Genomic DNA, 22,723 nt, shown 5'->3' with positions numbered 1-22,723 from the left:
TAGGGGTCCGGAATAAAATTCTCGAAATCACATAGAAAGTTCCTCGGGTCGATAAAACGCCACGCAATGTTTGAGCATCAACGGAAGACATTTGGGGGTGCCGGTGTGCCAAACCAAAGATTCGCCTGAAACTCGGATTATCGTGAAAATGTGTTAAAGCTCGTTATTTGAGGCTGAAATCGAACAGGTTGATTCCTGAAATCGAACAAGTTGATTCCTAAAATGAGCTCGGACGCGTGATTGAAAAACAGGGAGAAAAAGAAACAGTTTCCGGTACGACCTTCCGAACGACTCAAATTGAAGTGTATAATACAGGGTTTTTCGGGATTCCGGGGTCCCGGAATAAATTTCTCCGGAAATCACATAGAAAGTTTCTCGGGTCAGATAAAGCGGCCTTGCAAAGTTTGAGCACCAACGGAAGACATTTGGGGTTGCCGGTGTGCCACAAACCAGCATTCGCCGAAACTCGGATTATCGGGAAAATGTGTTAAAGCTCGTTATTTGAGGCTGAAATCGAACAGGTTGATTCCTGAAATGAGCTCGGACGCGTGATTGAAAAACAGGGAGAAAAAGAAACGGGTTCCGGTACGAGCTTCCGAACGGCTGAAATTGAAGTGTATAATACACGGTTTTTCGGGATTCCGGGGTCCCGGAATAAAATTCTCCGGAAGTGACATAGAAAGTTCCTCGGGTCAGATAAAGCGGTCACGCAAAGTTTGAGCACCAACGGAAGACATTTGGGGGTGCCGGTGTGCCACAAACCATCATTCGCCGAAACTCGGATTATCGTGAAAAATGTGTTCCGTTGGTGCTCAAACTTTGCGTGGCCGCTTTATCTGATCCGAGGAACTTTCTATGTTATTTCCGGAGAATTTTGTTCCGGGACCCCGGAATCCCGAAAAACCGTATATTATATACGTCAATTTTAGCCGTTCGGAAGGTCGTGCCAGACCCTGTTTTTTTTTCTCCCTGTTTTTTAATCACGCGTCCGAGCTCATTTCAGGAATCAACCTGTTCGATTTCAGCCACAAATAACGAGCTTTAACACATATTTCACGATAATCCGAGTTTGGGCGAATGCTGGTTTGAGGCACACCGGCACCCCCAAATGTCTTCCGTTGGTGCTCAAACTTTGCGTGGCCGATTTATCTGACCCGAGGAACTTTCTATGTGATTTCCGGAGAATTTTGTTCCGGGACCCTGGAATCACGAAAAACCGTGTATTATACACTTCAATTTCAAACTGCTCGTAAGGTCGCATCGACCCGCGTTTTTTTCTCCCGCTTTTCAATCACGCATCCGAGCTCATTTCAGGAATCAACCTGTTCGATTTCAGGAATTAACCTGTTCGATTTCAGCCTCAAATAATGAGCTTTAACACATTTTTCACGATAATCCGAGTTTCGGCAAATGCTGGTTTGTGGCACATCGGCACCCCCAAATGTCTTCCGTTGGTGCTTAAACTTTGCGTGGCCGCTTTATCTGATCCGAGGAACTTTCCATGTGATTTCCGGAGAATTTTGTTCCAGGACCCCGGAATCCCGAAAAACCGTGTATATATACACTTCAATTTTAGCCGTTCGGAAGTCGTACCAGACCCTGTTTCTTTTTCTCCCTGTTTTTCAATCACGCGTCCGAGCTCATTTCAGGAATCAACCTGTTCAATTTTTTCTGTGACCTTGGAATCTTGAAAACCGTGTATTATACACTTCATTTTCAGTTGTTCGGGAGGTCGAACTGGACCACGTTTCTTTTTATCTCGGTTTTTCAACCACGTGTCCGAGGTCATTGCAGGAGTAAACCTATTCAATTTAAGTCCCAAATAACGAGTATTAATTCATTTTTCACGATTATCCGAGATTAGACGAATGCTGGTTTATCGCATATCGGCACCGCCAAATGTCCGCCGTTCTTCTTCAAATTTTGTGTGGCCACTTTAACCGATCCAAGGAGCCTTCTGTATGATTTCCGGAGAATATTGTTCGGGACCCTGGAATCTCGAAAACCGTGTATTACACTTCATTTTGAGCCGTTCAGGAGGTCGTATCGGATGACGTTTCTTTTTCTCCCGGTTTTCCAACCACGTGTCCGAGGTTCTTTCAGGATTAAACCTATTTGATTCCAGCCCCAAATAACGAGTATTAATTCATTTTTCACGATTATCCGAGGTTCGACGAATGCTGGTTTATCGCATACCGGCACGGCGGCACCCCAAATGTCCACCGTTACTCCTCAAATTTTGTGTGGCCACTGTACCAGAACCAAGGAACCTTCTGTGTGATTTCCGGAGATTTTTGTTCCGCGAACCTGCAATCTTGAAAACCGTGTATAATACACTTCATTTTCACCTATTTGGGAGGTCGTACCGGACGACGTTTCTTTTTCTTCCAGTTTTTCAACCACGTGTCCCCGGGGTCATTACAGGTGTAAACCTATTCGATTTCAGCCTTTAATAAAGAGTATTAATTCATTTTTTACGATTATCCGAGGTTCGACGAATGCTGGTTTATCGCATACCAGCACCACCAAATGCCCGCCGTTTCTCCTCAAATTTTGTGTGGTCAATTTACCTGATCCAAGGAACCTTCTGTGTTATTTCTGGAGAAAATTGTTCCAGGACCCTGGAATCTTGAAAATAATACACGTGTATTATACACTTCATTTTCATTCGTACAAGACCACGTTTCTTTTTCTCCCGATTTTTCAATGTGTCCGGGGTCATTGCAGGAGAAAAACTATTCGAATTCACCCTCAAATAACGAGTATTAAGTTATTTTTCACGATTATTCAAGGTTTGAATGTTGGTTTATCGCATACCGGCACCACCAAATGTCCGTCGTTGCTCCTCAAATTTTGTGTCGCTACTTTACCTGATCCAAGGAACCTTCTGAGTGATTTCCAGAGAATCCGGGACCCTGAAATCTTGAAAACCGTGTATTATACACTTCATTTTCAGTCGTTCGGTAGGTCGAGCTGGACCACGTTTCTTTTTCTCCCGGTTTTTCAACCACGTGTCCGAGGTCATTGCAGGAGTAAACCTATTCGATTTAAGCCCAAATAACAAGTATTAATTCATTTTTCACAATTATCCGAAGTTCGAAGAATGTTGGTTTATCGCATATCGGCGCCGCCAAATGTCCGCCATTATGCTTTACTTCTTATTTGTCTCAATCATTTGTTTGCCTTTTTTTATTATTTGTGAGAAGTATTCTAATAAAAAACAAACAAATAATTGGGAACAATGGAGTAATATTTATAGTCAAACATTATCATAAACAATTGGTCTCCCTTGTGACGGGTTATCATTTGTGGCGGATATTTTGTGAGTTAAAATGGTAACAAAATGGGTTAGTGTTGAAAGGGGACCACATGAATAGTGTTGCAGAGAGAGAAAAAGTGGGTACTTTGTGAGGTAAAATGGTATCCATCACTCAAGAGTGACGGATATGTGCCGTCACAAACAAGAATTTGTGTATCATAAAATACATCTTATTTCCTGGAAATGAGTGTTTGTCTGCCTCTCGTCGATGATAATGTAAAATTATCTGTTTTATGAAACAAATATGAAATACCTAATTATGAGACAATTTAGAACCAATAAAAAGATTCAAATAGCCTCTAATTTGGTTGCCTGGAGGACCGTTGGTTTTAATTTTTTTGTTATTACTCAAGGTGCCGACTCGTCTTTGTAGTTATTCCAAGGTAATTAACTTTTAATCTAATTCACAGGGAAATCCAATTTTAGACAAGATGAAAACTAGGTGAACATAACAAGAAAGACCAAACAAGAGTCGAAGCGAATCCCCACACCTAAGTTGTAGGTAGTTGCTTAGGTATAAATCTTGAGGCATAAGATGGGACAAACTCGCGAAAATGTAGTACGCAAACAATGGTTTTTTCACTTATATTATTTGATATCAAACAGGCTATCACGAGGTAGTGCGCTTACTCGCGAAAATGTCGATCAAGAAGGCGAGGCATTACAGAAGCTGTGAATACATATCATCCTACGCTAGAAACACTAGATCAAAATCTTTAACTTCCAGCAGCGAAAGTATCAAGTGCTATAATGTCTCTAAACATGAGGAAAAGAAATTGGTGCTTCCTGAAAGTGAACTTGATTTAAGTTCAGTTACAACATTACCTTTTAATCGGTGTGTGCATCCGCTCAACTATTCGGTTCACAGCATCACGAGACATCACCATAGTATCGTGCCATAAAATGCTGTAGACGTTTAAACCCTGAGAGAGAAAAAAGCAGTTCATAAAAACATCAGGCAAGGGAGCGACGCAAAATTAAGAGCATCATGCAGAAAAATATTCAGTTCCAAGTGTTCTCCCCGACACCCAACTAAAATCTGTCCCTTACTAAACTATTTAGTCTCAATCTGGGCTTCGGGGGTGTCTACAAACAAACTTATCACCCGTAAATCCCGTAATATTGTCTTTTATTATAGGTGCTATTCGTGGTCATTATAGATTTATAGTTTGCCACCCGGTATCTTTTATCAACTTGCATTTCCATCCGCATCTTAGAATGTTCCATAATTCGGCAAAATGAACTTAAAAAGTTCATCCAGGGACGAAGAGAGTGCTTCAAAATACTGAACACCAAACAGGGAGAGAATGATAATGAAACTTGCAGGGAAATAATCAAATGATGAAAGGGCTGGAGGTTTGTTATATTCGGTTACAGGGAGATGTTATAATTAAATGGCTGTGGAGGATATTTATGAAGAAAATCATAGCTAAAGAGAAAGGTCATGCAACTTACGATTGAAGGCAACACGTTAACATAGTGCAAGTTTTGTGTAGCCAACTTAAGCTTGTCACTTATCGGGCCACCATCAACCAGTAGAATCTTCTTTGTATTATCCAACTGCTCAAACCAGCTGACAATGTTCTTGGTCTTGTGGGTAGGGAGTTCCAGAGTATCAAAAACCAGCAACTGGCCATGACCAAAGCGATTAACATAAGTTTTCCGTGATACAGTATTCATGACAACATTTACAAAATGTGTATTTACGTCTTGCAAAAGATGAATGTCAAAATGCAGAGAAAAAAGACAGTAAAACAGAAAAGTACTTTGGAATTATTACACGGCAGTATTTTGGTGTATTTGGGTGAGGTGTAGCTCTTGACTTCTGAAAGGGGTTAAGCATCCTGTAAATCACCTATGGGATCTGGGTTGGTTTATTTGCCAGTTAGCCTCCTAATCGGCTAAGTTATGGGTGAATTATAAAGGGAGCCCTTAAATCCTTGTTAGGTGTTGAACCCATTTGTAACATACAACAATTAATGACTCGCGCTAGAAACCATCATCATTAGTTTTTATCAAATAAACTTTCTTTCAAGATAAAAAAAAAACATACTTCAAATACTGGAAAGCGATTTTACCAAAAACCTGGTCTTATAATCATTTTTTTCTGCCAGCCAAGGAACGCCACGCGAACCTGATGAGCAGTGAATCTACTCTTACCACCTCAGGTTCAGAGGAATCCAAACAGTCTAATGTGTATAAAAATCACTGTCAAGCTAGGTACAATACAATCTGTCCCCAACCATGGACCATTACGAGTCTATGAGGATATATATGCATAGATGTAAACATTCAATTTATTTGCACAAAGTTAGCATGTCCATTATTACACCAACAATCTAATAATTTGTTCAAAGGCAAAGATAATTAGATAACACAGATAATGCAGCAGATCTATGCATTTACTTGCTACTGAGTAGTTTGGGATGGGGGTAGTTATTAGGGGAGTATTAGGCAAATGAACTAGAAAATGGAGTGTAGTGGTGGGAGAAGGTTGAATGAGGAAAATAGGGAAATCCTTGCCTCTTTAGGGGAGGAATAGTTACCCACCGCCCCCCTAAGCCCCTAAGTGATGCATTCCCCCATATGGGGTAATAGTTCCTCCCTCACCTCCTCTTTCCACCCTCCACTACCACCACTAATCACCAACCTCCTCTGTCTTCTCGTGTTTAGCTCTATTACTCCCCTAATAATTACTAATTACTCCCATCCCAAGCGACCGCTAAAAGATGGACTTTGGTCTTCCATGTCCAAAGTCCAACCTTTTCCAAATATGTCAAGAAGTAAGATATGGATGGATGTGGATGAGAAAAGAGTTAAAAGGACATGCTTATTACGCATATGATGGAAACACCAAATAGCAAAAAAAAAAAGGGTTAGATCCAAGTAATTGAGTTTGCAAATCCATTTATTTCTGAAGTAAATCATTTATTGAAGGGATAAAGAAAGAAGTATTACCTTCCCTTCTGCAGCACGTGCAGAAAGTGCAACTTTCAACCCAAGACGACGAACCTTTTTGTTACATTTGATTTCATGACTCCGTGGTTTGGGGCCATGCATGACACAACCTCCTCTATACTGTCATGAACAATCAGAAATAACTAAAGTGTCATGATGCAGACAAATAAAAAGAGTATCTCAAGTGTCCAAGTAAAACAACAAATCCGAAATCACGTCCATCTTTTGAGATGGATACTTCAATACCTGGGGTCCCCTTAATGTTCCATGCCTTGCTCTTCCAGTACCCTTCTGTTGATATGGCTTTTTCCCTGTTCCACTGACCTCACTAATTGTTTTTGTGGAATGGGTTCCCTGAGATAAAATAAATAATGAGAGAACTTTTTCAACACTGTTATCACTTATCAAGTAAGCATAACACTATCCTGCCATTAATCACCTGTTGACGCTTTGCAAGCTGCCATCTCACAACCTTATGAACAATATCTTTCCTAAGTGGCACGTCAAAAACATCACCAGGTAAAGTAAAAAGTCCCTTATCCTCAAAATGAAAATTCATCATAGGGACCACTAAATCCTGGTACACCCCTGTAAAAGACAATAACTTAACCATTCTGCATATAAAGAATACATTGAGATGAACAAAAGAATAGTAGATTGAAAGCGTATCAAACTAGAAAAACCTTGGAGGCATTACAATTTTTGAATTAGACACAATAGAGAGAGTATGGTGAGTTACTATATCTGTAAAAGTGTGGTGCATTTCCAGATTGTTCTGTACAGACAACACAGACTGCAGAGCCATATATGAAAACAAACCACCTCACGCAACATCCACAGAGTCTCATGTATGTCTCCTGTCTATCATTACGAGTAAATTTTTTTTAGCTTAATCTAACGATTATTAAACCAAAAATCTAACATATATTGAAGTTGTTCACATGAATAGTTATTATTTTATTGATGTTGGTTTTAAGTCCAGCCTATTCTTTCACTTTTTCCTGATAGAATTTTGAGCATTTTCACCTGTAGGACATTAATATAATCAACTCATACTTGGTTCCATTGAATAAAAATACCAAAGAAAATACCAAGTTTGTGATTGATTATCATCTCATTGAGACGTCTCGCAACTAAGAGAACATCACCAAAACAAAATATGGATTCTTATCACCAAAAGAAGTATCACAACTAAATGAACACAACCAAAATCAAGTATGAATAATTATCTCTCAGAGACGTCTTGCAACTAAGAGAAACACAACAAAACTCAAACCCAAAGTATAAGGCTTTATAACCTAGAAGTCTAGAACACTCCTTGTATTTCTACAGATAACAAGATAAACATAAAAAGCTACAATATTTCCACACACCTCGTGTATGATCAGGAGTTAACACCATTTTCTGAGGCTTTAGTAACTCAGTCGGGAATGCACCTTCACTGGTATCTGGAGTCAAAATTGTTGTCGAAAGCATTCTACTACCAAAAGTACCCTGGGATACCCAACAAACCAGAATACACGAAAATAAGAAGAAAAGATTATAACTAATATAAACAACTCGCAAATATTACAACTACCTTATAGGCTTATACCCGCATTTTAACTAACTATAAACTCAAGTAGCTGACATTCACACACACTCAAACATATAAAAAACGGCTTCCAAAAATGTATTCCTCAACACAAATATTATGGCTAACCCATACCCGCATTTTAACCAACTACAAACTCCAGTATATGGTTTCCACAAATGTATTTTCCCACAACACAACGAAAAAACAACTCTTTATTTCATTTCTCTCGAGATAATTTCCTCTAATTAACAAACCAACATACTAAAATAATCCACATTGCACTAGGTGGATTCAATTATTGCGAGAACTAAAACTTGACATTAAGCTATAATAGTCCTAGTAGTAGTGCATATAAAGTGTTTGGCAAGAATCGCTAAGATACAATACAACTCTGATACAAATTCTACGATAAGTCCGCCTCTTAAGTTTGTAAGTCACAATGTGGCTACGTAGTTTCAATTATTGTGAGAACCTAAACCCCAAAACAAGAGCAATGGCGCAATGCACACCAAATGTTCGACAAAATGTCTACGATGCACTAAAACCCTAAACCCTAATTAACCCCCTAAAATCCAAAATCAATGATTCGGCTAAGATTAATCACCAACAAAACTAATCATAAACTCTAACATTAAAACTCTAATACAAATTCTACGATAAGTCCGTCTCTTAAGTTTGTAAGTCACAATGTGGCTACGTAGTTTCAATTATTGTGAGAACCTAAACCCCAAAACAAGCTATAATATCCGTAAGAGCAATGGCGCTATGCACACCAAATGTTCGACAAAATGTCTACGATGCACTAAAACCCTAAACCCTAAATTAACCCCCTAAAATCCAAAATCAATGATTCGGCTACGATTAATCACCAACAAAACTAATCATAAACTCTAACATTTACTGTATAATTCAATAACAAAAATTAATACAAATCTAAAAACATAAATTTCAAGAACATACATTTCCAACAATTAAAATCAAATTTAAAGGAAATTTAGGGGAAAATAGGAAGAACAGTGATAACCTGGGAAGCTAGGGTTTTGGGGGGAAAGAGAGTTGAAGATGAAAACAACCGGCGTAAGATAGCTTTGGTCGCCATAGCCGGCGTAAGATAGTGAAGATGTCGAATTTTTTGAGTACAAAAAATAGTGCGATGAAGAGAGGGTTGTAAAACGAGAAAGAGTGTAACAAATGGATTGGCCTGATTCGGGTTATTTCGAGTCGGATCTGTTTTTTATATACGTAGGCTAACGAAGTATTGTTGCGCGATCTGTTAAACGGGTCGGGTCGATGTGTTCGATCGATTTTTACTTTCTACAATTATTTACTTTTTTTTTAAGAAAAAGTAATAAAGACTCATTTTCGTGGAATATTATGTTTGGGTAGAAATAATCATATATTATATTAAAGCAACAACCGGCCACCCCATCGCACGCCACGTGTCACTGCACATTCAATCGCCACGTGTCATACACTCTAATTAAAAAAAAAAAAATTGTGCAATCACTTAAACATAAACCTAAAAAAAATAAAAATAAAAATAAAAAAGAAAAGAAAGTTGTAATTTTAAGTTGATTCGGGCGCAATTTCAGGAGAGAATTTGGGCGCAATATTTTAACATTTCTTCGATTATATTTTCGGGAAGAATGAGAACGGATTAAACCAATCTTGCTAATTTTAATTTAATTTGGGTGCAATTTTAGGAGAAATTTTTGTAAAATATTTCATTCAACTATATTCTCAACGGAAAGAAATAATCATAATAAGAATAATACCAAAATAATTCATTCAACTATATTCTCAATGGAAAGAAATATTTCAATCAATATAATCTTTCCTTAAGTAAGTTGTGCACTATATAGGTACACTTAAAGAATACTCCCACTATTAATACTAATATTAATTAATATTAATATTAATCAATATATATATATAAAAGAGGCTTTTTTCAGGCAATTCTAGAGACTCCAAGTTTTTTGAAACACTTTAATTAAAATAATAATATTAGTCTTATAAAAAAAAACAGAATTTGTAAATATTAATCTTAATCTAAGAAGATAAACTACATGTATTAAATAATATTATCATGATATAACTAATTGATCCCAACCTAAAGTCTAACACTTCTAAAAGACTAGATGTATCCGTATGCATAGTTTAGGTGAGTATATTAACTAATAATTTGTTCCATATAAGAATTACATGCATGCACCTTAGTTTCCCATCAAAAAAAATTTCTCTTTGAATTGTTGTTGATTATTGAATGATTTTCAAGTTCATTATTGTTGCTTTCATATAGTCTTTGCATCACATTAGTTTCATCATTAATTACGTAATAAGTGGTGGTATTACTAACTTTAGAATTGAGAGCTAATTGATTCGTATTATGTTCTATCCGGCAGTTGTAGAGCTATATATTGACGAAACGTCAAGGATGAGACTTAATAAGGTAACAAATTCAAATTTTTTTCTTATGTAGTTTTCCTTATAGTGATACTGATTGAATCTCATGTAATTGTTTTATTTTTTTTATTGATAAAAGATTAAGATTAAAATTGTTGGTACAGGTTGTTTCGCAAGATGTACCTAGAAGATGTTTATGGCTATGAATGTATATAGTCATCTTAACCCTACCTATTTTCTTATGAACAACGCAGTGGTTCATCGGTTTTGGGTTTATTTTCCTTATCCATTCCTAATTTTTTAGGTACTACAATATGATTATTATTGCTTTGAATATAATGTTATACTCGAATAATTGTAGTATTTAGTTTGGAAATACGATTTTTGTTACAACACAATGTTTTGTCTCATAAGCTTTGATCTATGTCTAATACGGAATATATGTAACAAACCGATTCTATTCGGGAGTACTTACATCTAATAAAGGTACAATAAAAACCCAACCTTGACACCATTATACACGAAGCTTTACTCCATCACCTACAGTTAAGAGTTACACCAAGATATTACCAAATCTTATACATACCGACCCACATAATCAATCTGACCTTGGAATAAACTTTAACCAGGATGAGGAGACTAACAAAGTTTTATACGTGTTTCAATATTTGCGGAGTATATAATTCTGCCAAAAAAATTGCTATACAAATAATGCATGCTCTATCAGATTTTTACTAAACAAACGCCATTAGTTTAGAATGTCAACGCTCAAAATCATCATTAGTAGCATGAATTTGTGGGATTTTGTATCAAAAAGACTTTTGATGAGAGGTTAAAGCAATATATCATTTTAAGAATATGAATATCATTAAGTTTCAATACACGAACGAAGTACTCCATTGTCTCAGTCATTTGTTGTCCTTTCTATTTTAAGAATGAACTTGATGAGTAATTTGATCATTCTCATTCAAGTTGTTCCACATGTTATTTAGTTATTGGCCTATTTCTCTTTCCTTGGTCTTTGTGCCAAAACGAAAGGACAACAATTGATCGGGACGGAGGGAGTATCATATTAGGATATTTAGGGTTCGCTAAATTAAGGTTAAATATATTAATTATCGTGAAAGTTATTTTACTTCTCATATTTTGAGGAATGGAGTTTAAATATCGGGGGATAGAGAGTTATGGGATTTTAAGAAATTTGAATTTGAATGAATTTAGAATCCATAAATATGACATTCTATTCCAAAATACCCAAAACCAAACATTGGAATATATCAAGTTCATTCCAATCCATCCAACGTAAATTGTTCCCTCAACGGTAATAGGTGTTTCAAGGAATTGAAAACATTCATGAATCTAATAAATATTTTATTAGATCTAGCCAGCTAATCAATACTCCCTCCATTCAACCCCACTTTACATGTATTCCATTTCCGTCCATTCAACTCCACTTTACAGGTTTCCTTATTTGGCTAAAAAAATGACAATTCTATCCTTATTAAAAATCTTTATTTACAAAAAATGTCACCCAAACCCCACACTAACCCACCATAAAACCCCACCTTTATGTTTTTTTAATATTTTTAACCTCTTCTTTCTCTTTCCCCATGTACTTTTAATACTTTTTTTTAATCCGCTCCTTAATATCCGTGTAAAAACCAAAGTTGCAAAGTGGAGTTGAATGGAGGGAGTATAGTCCTACTCTTCGTCATCTAAACTCGAAATCGTACTATCACCATTCTACATTCTACATTCTACATTAATAATAGCGTACATAAATAATGCACAAAATCTATTAAAAGGCGAAGATAATAAAGAAAATTTTAGTAGGGGGAAGATAATAAAGAAGATTTTATTAACAAAATTAGAATTTAGCAACAATAAATACAAGTCCCTACGTCTTTATATTACTTTGTCCCTAAGTATACATGACCGATAAGTCTTTTAAGACCCGGTTATTACAATTTAATATTCAACTGGGTTTTTTATAACAAGATAATAAACAATCGTTATTCTTTCACCAGTTGCAGACTAAGTGGAATTCATGGATATAATGAATAACACACGTGAATAACACTTTAATTAAAATAATAATATTAGTCTTATAAAAAAACAGAATTTGTAAATATTAATCTTAATCTAAAAAGATAAGTACCATATTAATAAATACCAAAAATAAATCTTAACTTTAAAAGATAACATAAAAGATAATATATACAATATCGACTAAACTTATTTTCAAAGTCATTAATTACTTTACGATATCAAATTTTACCGTTCTCACATTCAAGAACTTACATATTCTATCACTTCAGTTAAAAATAAAACATTATTTAAAAACCGTGCAACGCACGGGCACAAAATCTAGTATATTATATTAAACCTGAAACATCAGCCTAATAATAGGCCACGTGTCATCCGCCTATTAATACGCCACGGGTAATTTTCTGCAATTGAGACGTAATCATTTAAAAAACAATCAAGAGAAGATTTTGCTATAATAATTCTGGTATTTTAATTATGAAATGGCATATTCCAAAAGTTAAATCCAAGACCTACAAATCAGGAAACAATATCTTAACGGAAAATTTAGGAAGTATGTAAATATTAATACCCTAATTTTTAGCCGAGATTGACCGCAATAATATTATGTGAATTATCCTATTTTGAATGTTTTAGAATCATTTAATGGCATAAAGTAGGCAATAAATCATTGAATGAATAATTCTTTATATATTAATTTTGGAATCTTAACATAATACTTATGATAAATCAACTTATATATGGAGTATATAATTAGAATCAAACTATTTAAGATTACTCTGAACTCTCGGTCAAACTATTCATTTTTAAATTTAAATTCCTTTTTTTTTGAAACAATTATACTGTTATTTCTATTCTTTAAAATCTTCTAATATCCTTTTCATAAACAATTTCCTTTCCATAAACAGTTGTCGCCTAATATTTCTTGTGTACAATTTTGTGAAGCATTATTTAAATTTCAAAAAATTCTCTCTCGAAATCTCGCATCCCGACGACATTTCATTCGAAAAGAGGCTTTGAATATGACTTCGATATGTGATCGTGTTATTAAGGGGAGTAAAATGTCGGCTTGAAGAAGTAAGCTAAATCAAACGAGCGGACAATATTTATTTTGGGAGCAAAGTGGTGGAAAGGTATAAGTTTGACATACATATCACCTAAGTACTTTATTTTAGGGCATTATTAAGGTTTTTAATTTTAAAGCTGTCATTTTAATTTTTGTTATAAAAAATTAATTCAATTCTTTTCATATACTTCTCGATATAAGGGGGTCCTCTAATGTTTTATAATGAACTATTGCGTTAACTGAATTTAAGTTTATTTAGACAATATATATTGCATGTTACAGTTTCACACTAAGGGATGGTCATACATAATGTGAAACGGTCCTATTATGTAAAAAGAGAATTCAATTTAGAAAATATCAACCAATTCACAATATGAGACCGTACTCTATAATTTGTAAAATGTAGAAAATGCTTCTTCTATTTGTTTCTTTAGTGCTAGCAAAGAGGTAGAGGAAGTTGTAATCCGGTGTTTTGGCAACATGGTGCTACAACGAGATGTCATTATATATCCTTGAAGATACAATATGTTCACTCAATTCGTCGTATTTAATGATTAAGGATTTTGTAAGACGATATCAAAAAATGAGGTGAATATACTGATTTTATAAGATTATTTATATAAGAACATAATTGAATAAATTTAAAAAAAATGAAATTATATATAGAGTGATGATGAATTGTGATTAAGAGACTGGCTAGATCGCGGTACGCCGGTACCCCGTTGCAAATTAGCAAGTTTAATAAAAAGTCCGTTTTGAATATTTGATTCCTGACTTGCTGTTATTTAGTTTTTCTAATACGAATACTAAGTTCGGAGTTACTCAAATATTCCCATTTGTTTTGTCAAAATCTTTCTATATAAGATTATATAAGTTGAATATGAGCAAATAATTACGGAGACTAGGTTGTCTAGGTATGTATTGGAAGCATAAAAATAAAGACAACATTGAAAGAAAGAGCAACACCCATGTGAAGAACTGAAATGTGGAAAATAACATGGATATGTAGACATCATTGTATTTAAGTCTTCTTAATAAGGTCTTACAATTATGTATATTAGTGTAAGGCCATTGCATAACTAAAAGTAATCATGTGATAATAGAAAGGTTTACACAGCTTCATCAATCAATAATCATAATCTTTATCTTTTAATCTGATCAAAATCCTCCTAAATTATTTTATTATTAATTCTTGAATCAAATAACTAATTACTTTATTTTATTATTAAATTACATTGATTTTTCTTGAATTAAGTTAATTTGATTTTTTTACATTTAATTAGAGTTTACTTTTTAAGTTAAGGGTTTAATTTAGTAATAGTGATGTTGGTGAAGTTTGAAAGGGTGATAGTTAAAGTTTAAGTGCGACAAAGGTGATGTTACTTGGGTGTGGAGGGTGAATGGGTGGTCCTTGGTGAGTGGGCTGGTGGTGATTTGTGGAGGGAGAAAGGTAAGGGGTGGCTACAGGTTTTTCTTATTAATGTATTAGAAGTGAATGATAATGAAGAAGTGTTGGTAGGGGAGGGGCGGTGGTAAGGGAATGGGTACTGAGTTGAGGCCTGAGGGTGTGTGATAAATATAGGGGAGGCAGGTTGGGGTCGTGGGTACCTCATATAATTTAAGAGGTCGAAATAAAAATAGCACAGATTATTTCGAAGAAAACCAAGAATTATAATCTTTTCAAAAGTGTATTGGTATAATTTACTAGATAAAAAATGTGTGTAATGTTTAAGTCTAATAACACTTTACAATTCCACATTTCCACCTGTGCACGGGTTTGTTTAAGACATAACATTTGGTAAACCTCTTTTATATAACTAGGCATAACATATGATAGGACAATATATAATAAACCACTTGATAAAGTTCAAAAGAAAAAAATCACAAAGTAATATCAATAAAATAACAAAATATAATTTCACAAATATATGCATAAACAAAATAATTTTTCAAAAGTTTTATCTCAAATCTATTAATGAATTAACATTACACTTTCACTCCAAAAAAACATACATAATCTCTACTTAGATCAATACTTTATATTACCACCCGTGCAGTGCACGGGTACAAAAACTAGTGTACTTATTATTAGTGGTTGAAGCATAACCTTATTTGAGGTCGTACTGGGTTTTAAGCGATTGTTTCGAGTTCAGGTCACTTTGGGTCTGGATTTAATTGTTCTTGTGAGATTGTTTCGGGTTTTAGGTCACTTTGGGCATAGTTCAAGATTTATACGACCATGACCCTAACAAAGCAATCGGGTTGATGTTCGGTCATTAACTCATTGCAAAAGAGAGGATAACTTCTATGGCAATTAACAGGACGCGATTTGAATTCGTTCAGGTCACATTGGGTCTGGATTTAATTGTTCTTGTGAGATTGTTTCGGGTTTTAGGTCACTTTGGGCATAGTTCAAGATTTATACGATCATGACCCTAACAAAGCAATCGGGTTGATTTTCGGTCATTAACTCATTGCAAAAGAGAGGATAACTTCTATGGCAATTAACAGGACGAGATTTGAATTTGTTTCAAAGTAAGTTTTTAGACAACGATCATAAGTGAAACCTATGTGAATAAAAAACATCCACGCGTCCATCCAAGCACTTGAGAACAGTTGAATCATTTAATCCAACGTATACAAATGAATATATGTTTAATGTTTACAATGATTACATAAAATCGAAAAAAATCGCGCAACTCAAAAAAAATAGTAAACGTTTGTTTCACGCCTCACACCTAATTATACAAATTGTGCCTAATCTAAGTCATGAAAATTAAAAAATCGTTTGTCTAAACAAGAAGAATTTAAAAAAAAAAATATCCAATGTCAGGTAATTACCAACATTACTGTAGTGTCTCGATTGCTCCGGCGTGTTGCGGCTTCAGGAGGTTAGATGTACAAAGTCTTACACGGTTATATACCTATATAAAAATACAAAGAGACTTTCACGGGTGACCCGTGATGAAAATAACGACACGGCCCACGGGCATTTAAGTAAAATAATGAAGTGTCGAAGCAAAATAGCCGTATCTGCAACACTGTGTCAAACCATGCTCAGTATTGCTCACCTTACTCCTGAGGGTAACAAACAAGGTATACAGTGTTCAGTATCTCTTTCTGATGGAGTTTCGTGACGTTTACTGCTGCGTGTGAAGTCAGATGTATGAACTTGATGTCCTGGCGGAGCCAGGATTTGAGCTTAGGAGAGGGAGGGGGGGGATGGGTAATAACTAAAAACTTCGAAAAACTCAACCGCCAGGCCCGCTCCACACGCAAATTAGCAGGACCGGCACTTGCAGTATAGGGACACGGAGCGGACACTGAAATCGATCATAAAGACAAGGCTGTATTTAGAAGTAAGAAGCACTGGATCTCAGGGTCTCCATGACGTTTTCTGAGCGACAAGAATACCCTCTTTATCCTTGGAAAACGTCATACGAATGTCCCAGTTCAAACCTCTTAATATTCCTTCCAGTGGATCCAATATTACCACCTTATCACGCACAATAACCCAACCTCCGGGCCTTAGTATACGATCCATTTCCACAACTATTGCCACTGGTTGATCGCATCTGAAACATTCATTCGTAAAAATACGGAACACAGTCAGAGAGTAAATAGATAGTACTCCGTAAAAACTATGGGAAGTATCACCCTAATGACATAGATGACAGATGATGGTTAGAGAGGAGTTACCTGTTCTTAAGTCGAGAGAATAGATGATCTACATGCAAGAGATCGTATGACCTTGGATAAGTGCCAAAAGATTCACACCAATCATGATAAACCCCGAACAAACCTCGTTCAAATATATAAGGAAGCGTATTTGGAGCATGAACAGGAACCACGTTCATAACCCAGACCTGCTGTTCAGAAAGAGCAGCTGCAAACCTGTGCATTGCATTAATTTACAGCAAATTAACCGTGGACTAAATAGTCAACTTTAACCGTTATTTTCCCACAATGGGAGAATACGATAACTAGCAACTACAACTTTCAAATGTGAAAGTAGTTTATTTTTGACAACGCAAACGTGACAGATTTGGCTTTCTACCTTCACATATGTATTGAGTTATAACGGCCATTTGTTTGACCATCAAAGTCAGTAGGGGACCACATAGCCAAGGGAAACCATGAACCAAAATAGGGATGATTTATTTTTTTTATTTTTTTTGAGAAAGAGAGCCCTAAGGCTTACTTCATTAATAATGAATCAACGATAACATAGGAATTCGCGATCGATGGTAAAACATCAGACCACACGACTCTACCAACTACTCTAGGGGACACATGAGCTAGCGCATGTGCCACATTATTATTAACCAGCCTGATAGATCAAATGCTTTCAGAGTCGTCGCAATTTTTTTACTACAACTTAAGAAAGTACGAGTAATTACTACATGAAAAGCTTACCCTCCATAGATGGCTTTCATATCCATCACATTTCGAATGTTTTTCCAGTCAATACCCATTCCAGTAAGGTAAGATTTTTCAACTATAGATTTCCAGTGATGTGTATCAGCCTTAACTTTTTCTTTGTCATTCAACCAGTCGGGGTAACTTTCAAGCCTGCTAGGCCATTCTGCTGGCCACTCGGTCCCGTGCTGTTCAATTGCAGTAGGCACAAGGTGCAAGCAATGCCCAATTGGAATATACCTGTCTCCATAATGATTTAAGCAAAAATAATGTTATAATATAGATAGAAATGTATCGTCTTTCTTCAGTCAGTTTCTGAAAGAACAATGGGCTTACCAGGCGGCATCAGGATTCTGTTTTTCATCACATAAGGGAGGATTCTTCTTCCTACGCAGCTCATATATCGTATTTGATTCCGGCTTCTGATAAATTTTAACCCTAACTTCGGTGCTTTCATCGACTTTATCAGTCAGGGGATTCCAACAAATTGATGCAATCAAGGTAGACATGGCTAGCAAGAAGATACAGAAAACAATATATTAATACCTAATGCCAACCATGACAAGCGTATTACAAAAGGTGAGACTAAGAAGAAAGCGTCTGTCTATGTTTAAAATACAAACTAAGTTGTTTCCATGAGACATATTATAAAACTATATAACATGTAACATTAAAATAACTACAACCACCCATGCATTAAGCTCATACATGAAGAGCAACTAGTGAGTAATAATTTACGTTCTCTGGTTAAAAAGTGCAAGGATCTAATTTTCGATAACAGCTGGAATGTAGAACTGTAGCATTGTTACAGAGAAGCAAAGAGAGCAGCAGATTGGTTAGCTAATCAAGGAGTAGAGTCGAGTATTACTAAATCTTTTGTCGAGATTCCAAATGCTGCTCTTCGTACCATTATGCGCGAGGTCGTTCTTGGGGTAGCTATTCCCCGTGTAATAGCTAATTAGTTTGTCGGGGCTTGCCCCTCATTTGCACCAAAATAAAATAAAATAACTAAAAAAACAATACCCCATCGTCTTAAATGCTCTAGCCTTATAGTGATATAAGGAGGTTCAGACGTGCAACCTTACCCATGTGTTAAAAACGTGAGGAAACTGTCTTTTCTTGACTCATAATGACAATTGTGTTAGAGGATTACATCAAAAAACTGCCGCTTCACAACAGACAGGCAGTGCACAGAATCATTTCACTTTATTCTATCATATGCAAAAGCCAATGAATGGTGAGCTTTGGCTCCACTGGCGAAGGAAGTAACAATTTGCATTTCAATGGTCAGCATAAAAGCTAGAGAAGGAAAACATTTACAACATTATTTCTATAAAATGCCAAGCATGTATAAAACCGAACATATTTCGACGATCAAGGACTGTAAAAGGAGTATTTTTTTTCTCTCTCACCTACTAGTCGACTGCCGCAGTAACGTGACTACGTGCATCAGCCTCAGTGGAATACATGTCTAGCTTTACTAAGGTACTCTTGTTTGTACACACCGTTTCAGAATCACAATGATCCAGAGATCATGTGCACTCTAGGAACGACAGATGATCTGTATATATATACTACACTCATTGATCATGCAACCAATCTACATTACTAGTCATAAGCAGTACAGGAAAAGCTGACAGCAACTTATATTCAACTAATATTCAGTTTGTCCTGCAAAGCAGAATCTTTTCGGTGTATGCCCATGGACAATCCATTTCACTCGACAAATTTCCAAAGCAAATAATGAAATTTCTTAACAACCTGGGAAAGTTTATTCTCCACTTCGAGTTTTTGAGGAGCTTTGAGGTTGCCAGGATTTGAACCCGGTCACCTCTGGCTCTGATACTCAACCAAAATCTTAAGGTGATAGTTGAGGCCCAACTATTATAAATATTCCTATTACGCTCCCTCACTCAAATGCCCGTCGGGGTTGAAGAGTGGTTAGTTGTGCACCGGCTCCCCCGTACCGTGTGCTGGGTTTCCACTTCGAGTTTTTGAGGAGTTTTGAGGTTGCCAGGATTTGAACCCGGAGTTTTGAGGTTGCCAGGATTTGAACCCGTGACCTTCGGTCACTCTGGCTCTGATACCATGATAGATGGACCAACTCAACCAAAACCTTAAGGTGATGGTTGAGGCCCAACTATTATAAATATTCCTATTAAAACAAACTAGCAAAGAAACTTTAGCTTAGTCACAAAAGAGGCTGCTTGCGAGTGTCCTTAAGCCGTATAAATGCAATGCCAAGATTAGGCATTTAAAGCAAAAGTGCAAAACTATTTGTGACTATTAAATAGGGAAACCCATACTCATCTACTAAAGCGACAAAGTAAGTTTAGGGCGAACCTTCTTCCTCTTCAATGCTATGATGCTTTGCTGCTAAAATGAAGTATCCACCTGGTCTCAAAAGTCTATTAATTTCAAGAAGCTTCTTCCCCCCTATTAGAACAAGAAACAGAGACGAATAATGAACACGCTTAATCAAAGAGTGACAGAACACAAAGGTTGCGTAGTAGGCAGTAACATCAAGTTACCATTGGTATGCCAATGAACATTGCACCCACTACAATGAATGGCGTCAAAAGTAGCACCAGAAAACGGAAGTCTTCTACTAGAAAACGGGCTCACAATAGCAGGAAATCCACGTTCAATTGCAACTTGTGCCAAATCAACCAGATCATCCTTTAAACCTAGAGATAAAGTGATGACATTCTTGTCTGAGAGAGTTGCTGCAAAGTTTGAGTCAGTGACTCCAATGTCTAGGATCACACGGACGTTCTTTCCCCATTCAATGTCAGGTACCATCTATTAGAACCGCCAAGTTCAGAACTTTACAGAATTAGATACAGCACCATTTCGATACCTCTTTTACAAACAAAGCAGAATTAATGAAAACCTAAAGCTTTTGTTATTACTGTTATCAAATATGTCGGCTTTTTTATAATCGGACTTAAAGCAGCAATTCAGCTAGTACAATACCAGGACACATTATGAAACAAAGACAACAAACAGTCTCTTCAAACGAAGAAGAATACATTATTACCTCTTCAATGGACTCAAGGTAGTGACCAACACCATTAACAACATCAGATTGATTTTGAGGAAACACAAGGTACTCCTCGGACTGTAAGGTCCAGTTCTCAGCCTTAATATAAGCGGTAAGTTTCGGATGCTCAACATTCTTGTACAATATCTGCAAGCAAAATAATTCAAAGGACTAAGCCACACGAGGCCTCCTCTACAAAAAAAATATAGTCGAAAGCATTTCGGTCCACATAAAGTCTCGTATAAGACGGTTTTACAATAACACTCGTGATTTGCCCCCAAACACCCCCATAAAAGAACTTTCAGAAGCTACTCTCTTTAACCTTTGCCAATAACATACATTTTACAAAAAGTAATTCTTTAGAAGCAATAAGAAATTGAGCTCAATCCTCCACAATGCAATGCAATACCTTAGATTTGCTCTCGGGCCAGCGCACCGGAGTCCCATACCCATCAGGAGGAAGAGGCACAAGACACATAGGAGGAGTCTTAGGACAACTCCTTTCGAAATGCCGATACCTTTGAACCTTTCCAGTTCCACTCTCAACATCAATACAAGGAATGTAATTATGCTTACTCCTCACATTACACAATTTCCAACTATACTTCCCTTTCGGATCGAAAACCGGCCCTAATTTCTTCTTCCCCCTCTTGTTATTCCCCTCATTCACCAAATCATCATCACCTTCATCAACATTCTCAAAAATTTCCACATCCACCCCATCCTCCAAATCACCATCTTTCTCAACATTTCCTTCACTTTCACCTTGTTTCTCCAACAACCCTTCTTCCTTACCATCAACCACAACATCATTTCCTTCATCAACACCCTCACCCTCACCCTCACTCTCATCATCAGATCTCTCAGATCCTTCTACAGTTCCTTCATCTTTTCTTACAACAGTCTCATTTTTACCAATATTACCCTTTTTCACCTTAACTTTTTTACCCTTTTTACCCTGTTTACCTTGTTTAGCAACCTTATGAGGTAAAGTTCCATTCTTTTGAGCTAAATTAGGTAAAGAATTAACCTTTGAATGATGAGTTGACTTAACAGAAGAAGGTCCAGCAATGTCACTAAAACTATCTCTTTGAGAAACAAGATTTTCAGGAGTAGTTGAATAAAATGACCAAATAAAAATGAAACACAAACCTAATATCACAACTGCTGTCAACTTTGCACATAACCCATGTGGGATTTTTGCTTGTCTACCAATTTTTGATAGTACTGTTTTTGCTTGACCACTTATTTTAGCTATACCCATCTCTTAAAACAAGGAAATTTAGTGAAGTTTAGTGTTAATTACTAAATTAGGATGTAATTAACTTCATTTGGGTGTTAATTACATGAGATCAATGAAGTAGGGGAGCTGAAAAATAGTTGGGTTTTGAAGTTTGAGATCATCATGTATGCTATCTGAATCTTGTGAAGTGATCTCTTTTTGTCTGTAAACCGGGGTGTCCACTGTCGACAACAGTGATTAATCTCATGTAACTGAGTTTAATTGAGTGAAGTAATGTCAGTAAGTTTAATTGAGTTGTTTTTGTTTTTGGCGTTTTGAGATCAAGTGAAATGGAAGTTTGGAGTGGGTAAAGAAGTGGGTGAAGGTAACGGGAATAATTTTGCAGAAATGTAGGAACTAGGAAGAACTGAAGAAGACTGGTGACTACCTTTACGGCTTTACGGGACGGGATAAACATGTTTTGATGTTTTACAACTGTTTTGGCAAATTCTTGTTTCAGACTGATCATTTTCGTCTGCAATTAAAACAAAAGTAAATATATTTTCTGATAAAATGTAAATATTTTTTGATGAAATATTATTATTAGTTTTCTACTATTAAAAAATGACAACTTTTAGTTATAGTATTTTATCATTAAATACTTATTTTTT

The 22,723-nt window shown here is 36.1% G+C and overlaps 2 protein-coding genes across 2 annotated transcripts; both read right to left on the bottom strand.

The window, feature by feature from the left end:
- Positions 1 to 3,875: 3,875 nt before the first annotated feature.
- On the bottom strand, positions 3,876 to 9,062 carry LOC141604671 (uncharacterized). The gene is made up of 7 exons (XM_074423116.1): positions 8,878 to 9,062; positions 7,651 to 7,771; positions 6,717 to 6,865; positions 6,524 to 6,631; positions 6,278 to 6,397; positions 4,775 to 4,948; positions 3,876 to 4,242 (listed from the first exon to the last, which is right to left on the bottom strand). The coding sequence occupies exons 1-7, from the start codon at positions 8,950 to 8,952 to the stop codon at positions 4,141 to 4,143; spliced, it is 849 nt and encodes a 282-aa protein (XP_074279217.1). The 5' UTR covers positions 8,953 to 9,062; the 3' UTR covers positions 3,876 to 4,140.
- Positions 9,063 to 15,964: 6,902 nt separating this feature from the next.
- Positions 15,965 to 22,508, bottom strand: LOC141604670 (putative methyltransferase PMT28). The gene is made up of 8 exons (XM_074423114.1): positions 21,240 to 22,508; positions 20,828 to 20,977; positions 20,319 to 20,589; positions 20,131 to 20,223; positions 18,124 to 18,298; positions 17,785 to 18,027; positions 17,068 to 17,262; positions 15,965 to 16,943 (listed from the first exon to the last, which is right to left on the bottom strand). The coding sequence occupies exons 1-8, from the start codon at positions 22,092 to 22,094 to the stop codon at positions 16,745 to 16,747; spliced, it is 2,181 nt and encodes a 726-aa protein (XP_074279215.1). The 5' UTR covers positions 22,095 to 22,508; the 3' UTR covers positions 15,965 to 16,744.
- Positions 22,509 to 22,723: the final 215 nt, after the last annotated feature.

This window comes from Silene latifolia, chromosome 10 (genome assembly GCF_048544455.1).
Source record: "Silene latifolia isolate original U9 population chromosome 10, ASM4854445v1, whole genome shotgun sequence".
NCBI classification, from domain to species: domain Eukaryota; kingdom Viridiplantae; phylum Streptophyta; class Magnoliopsida; order Caryophyllales; family Caryophyllaceae; genus Silene; species Silene latifolia.
Note: the sequence above shows the minus strand (reverse complement) of the source record. Positions and strands in the feature narration are given on the sequence as shown.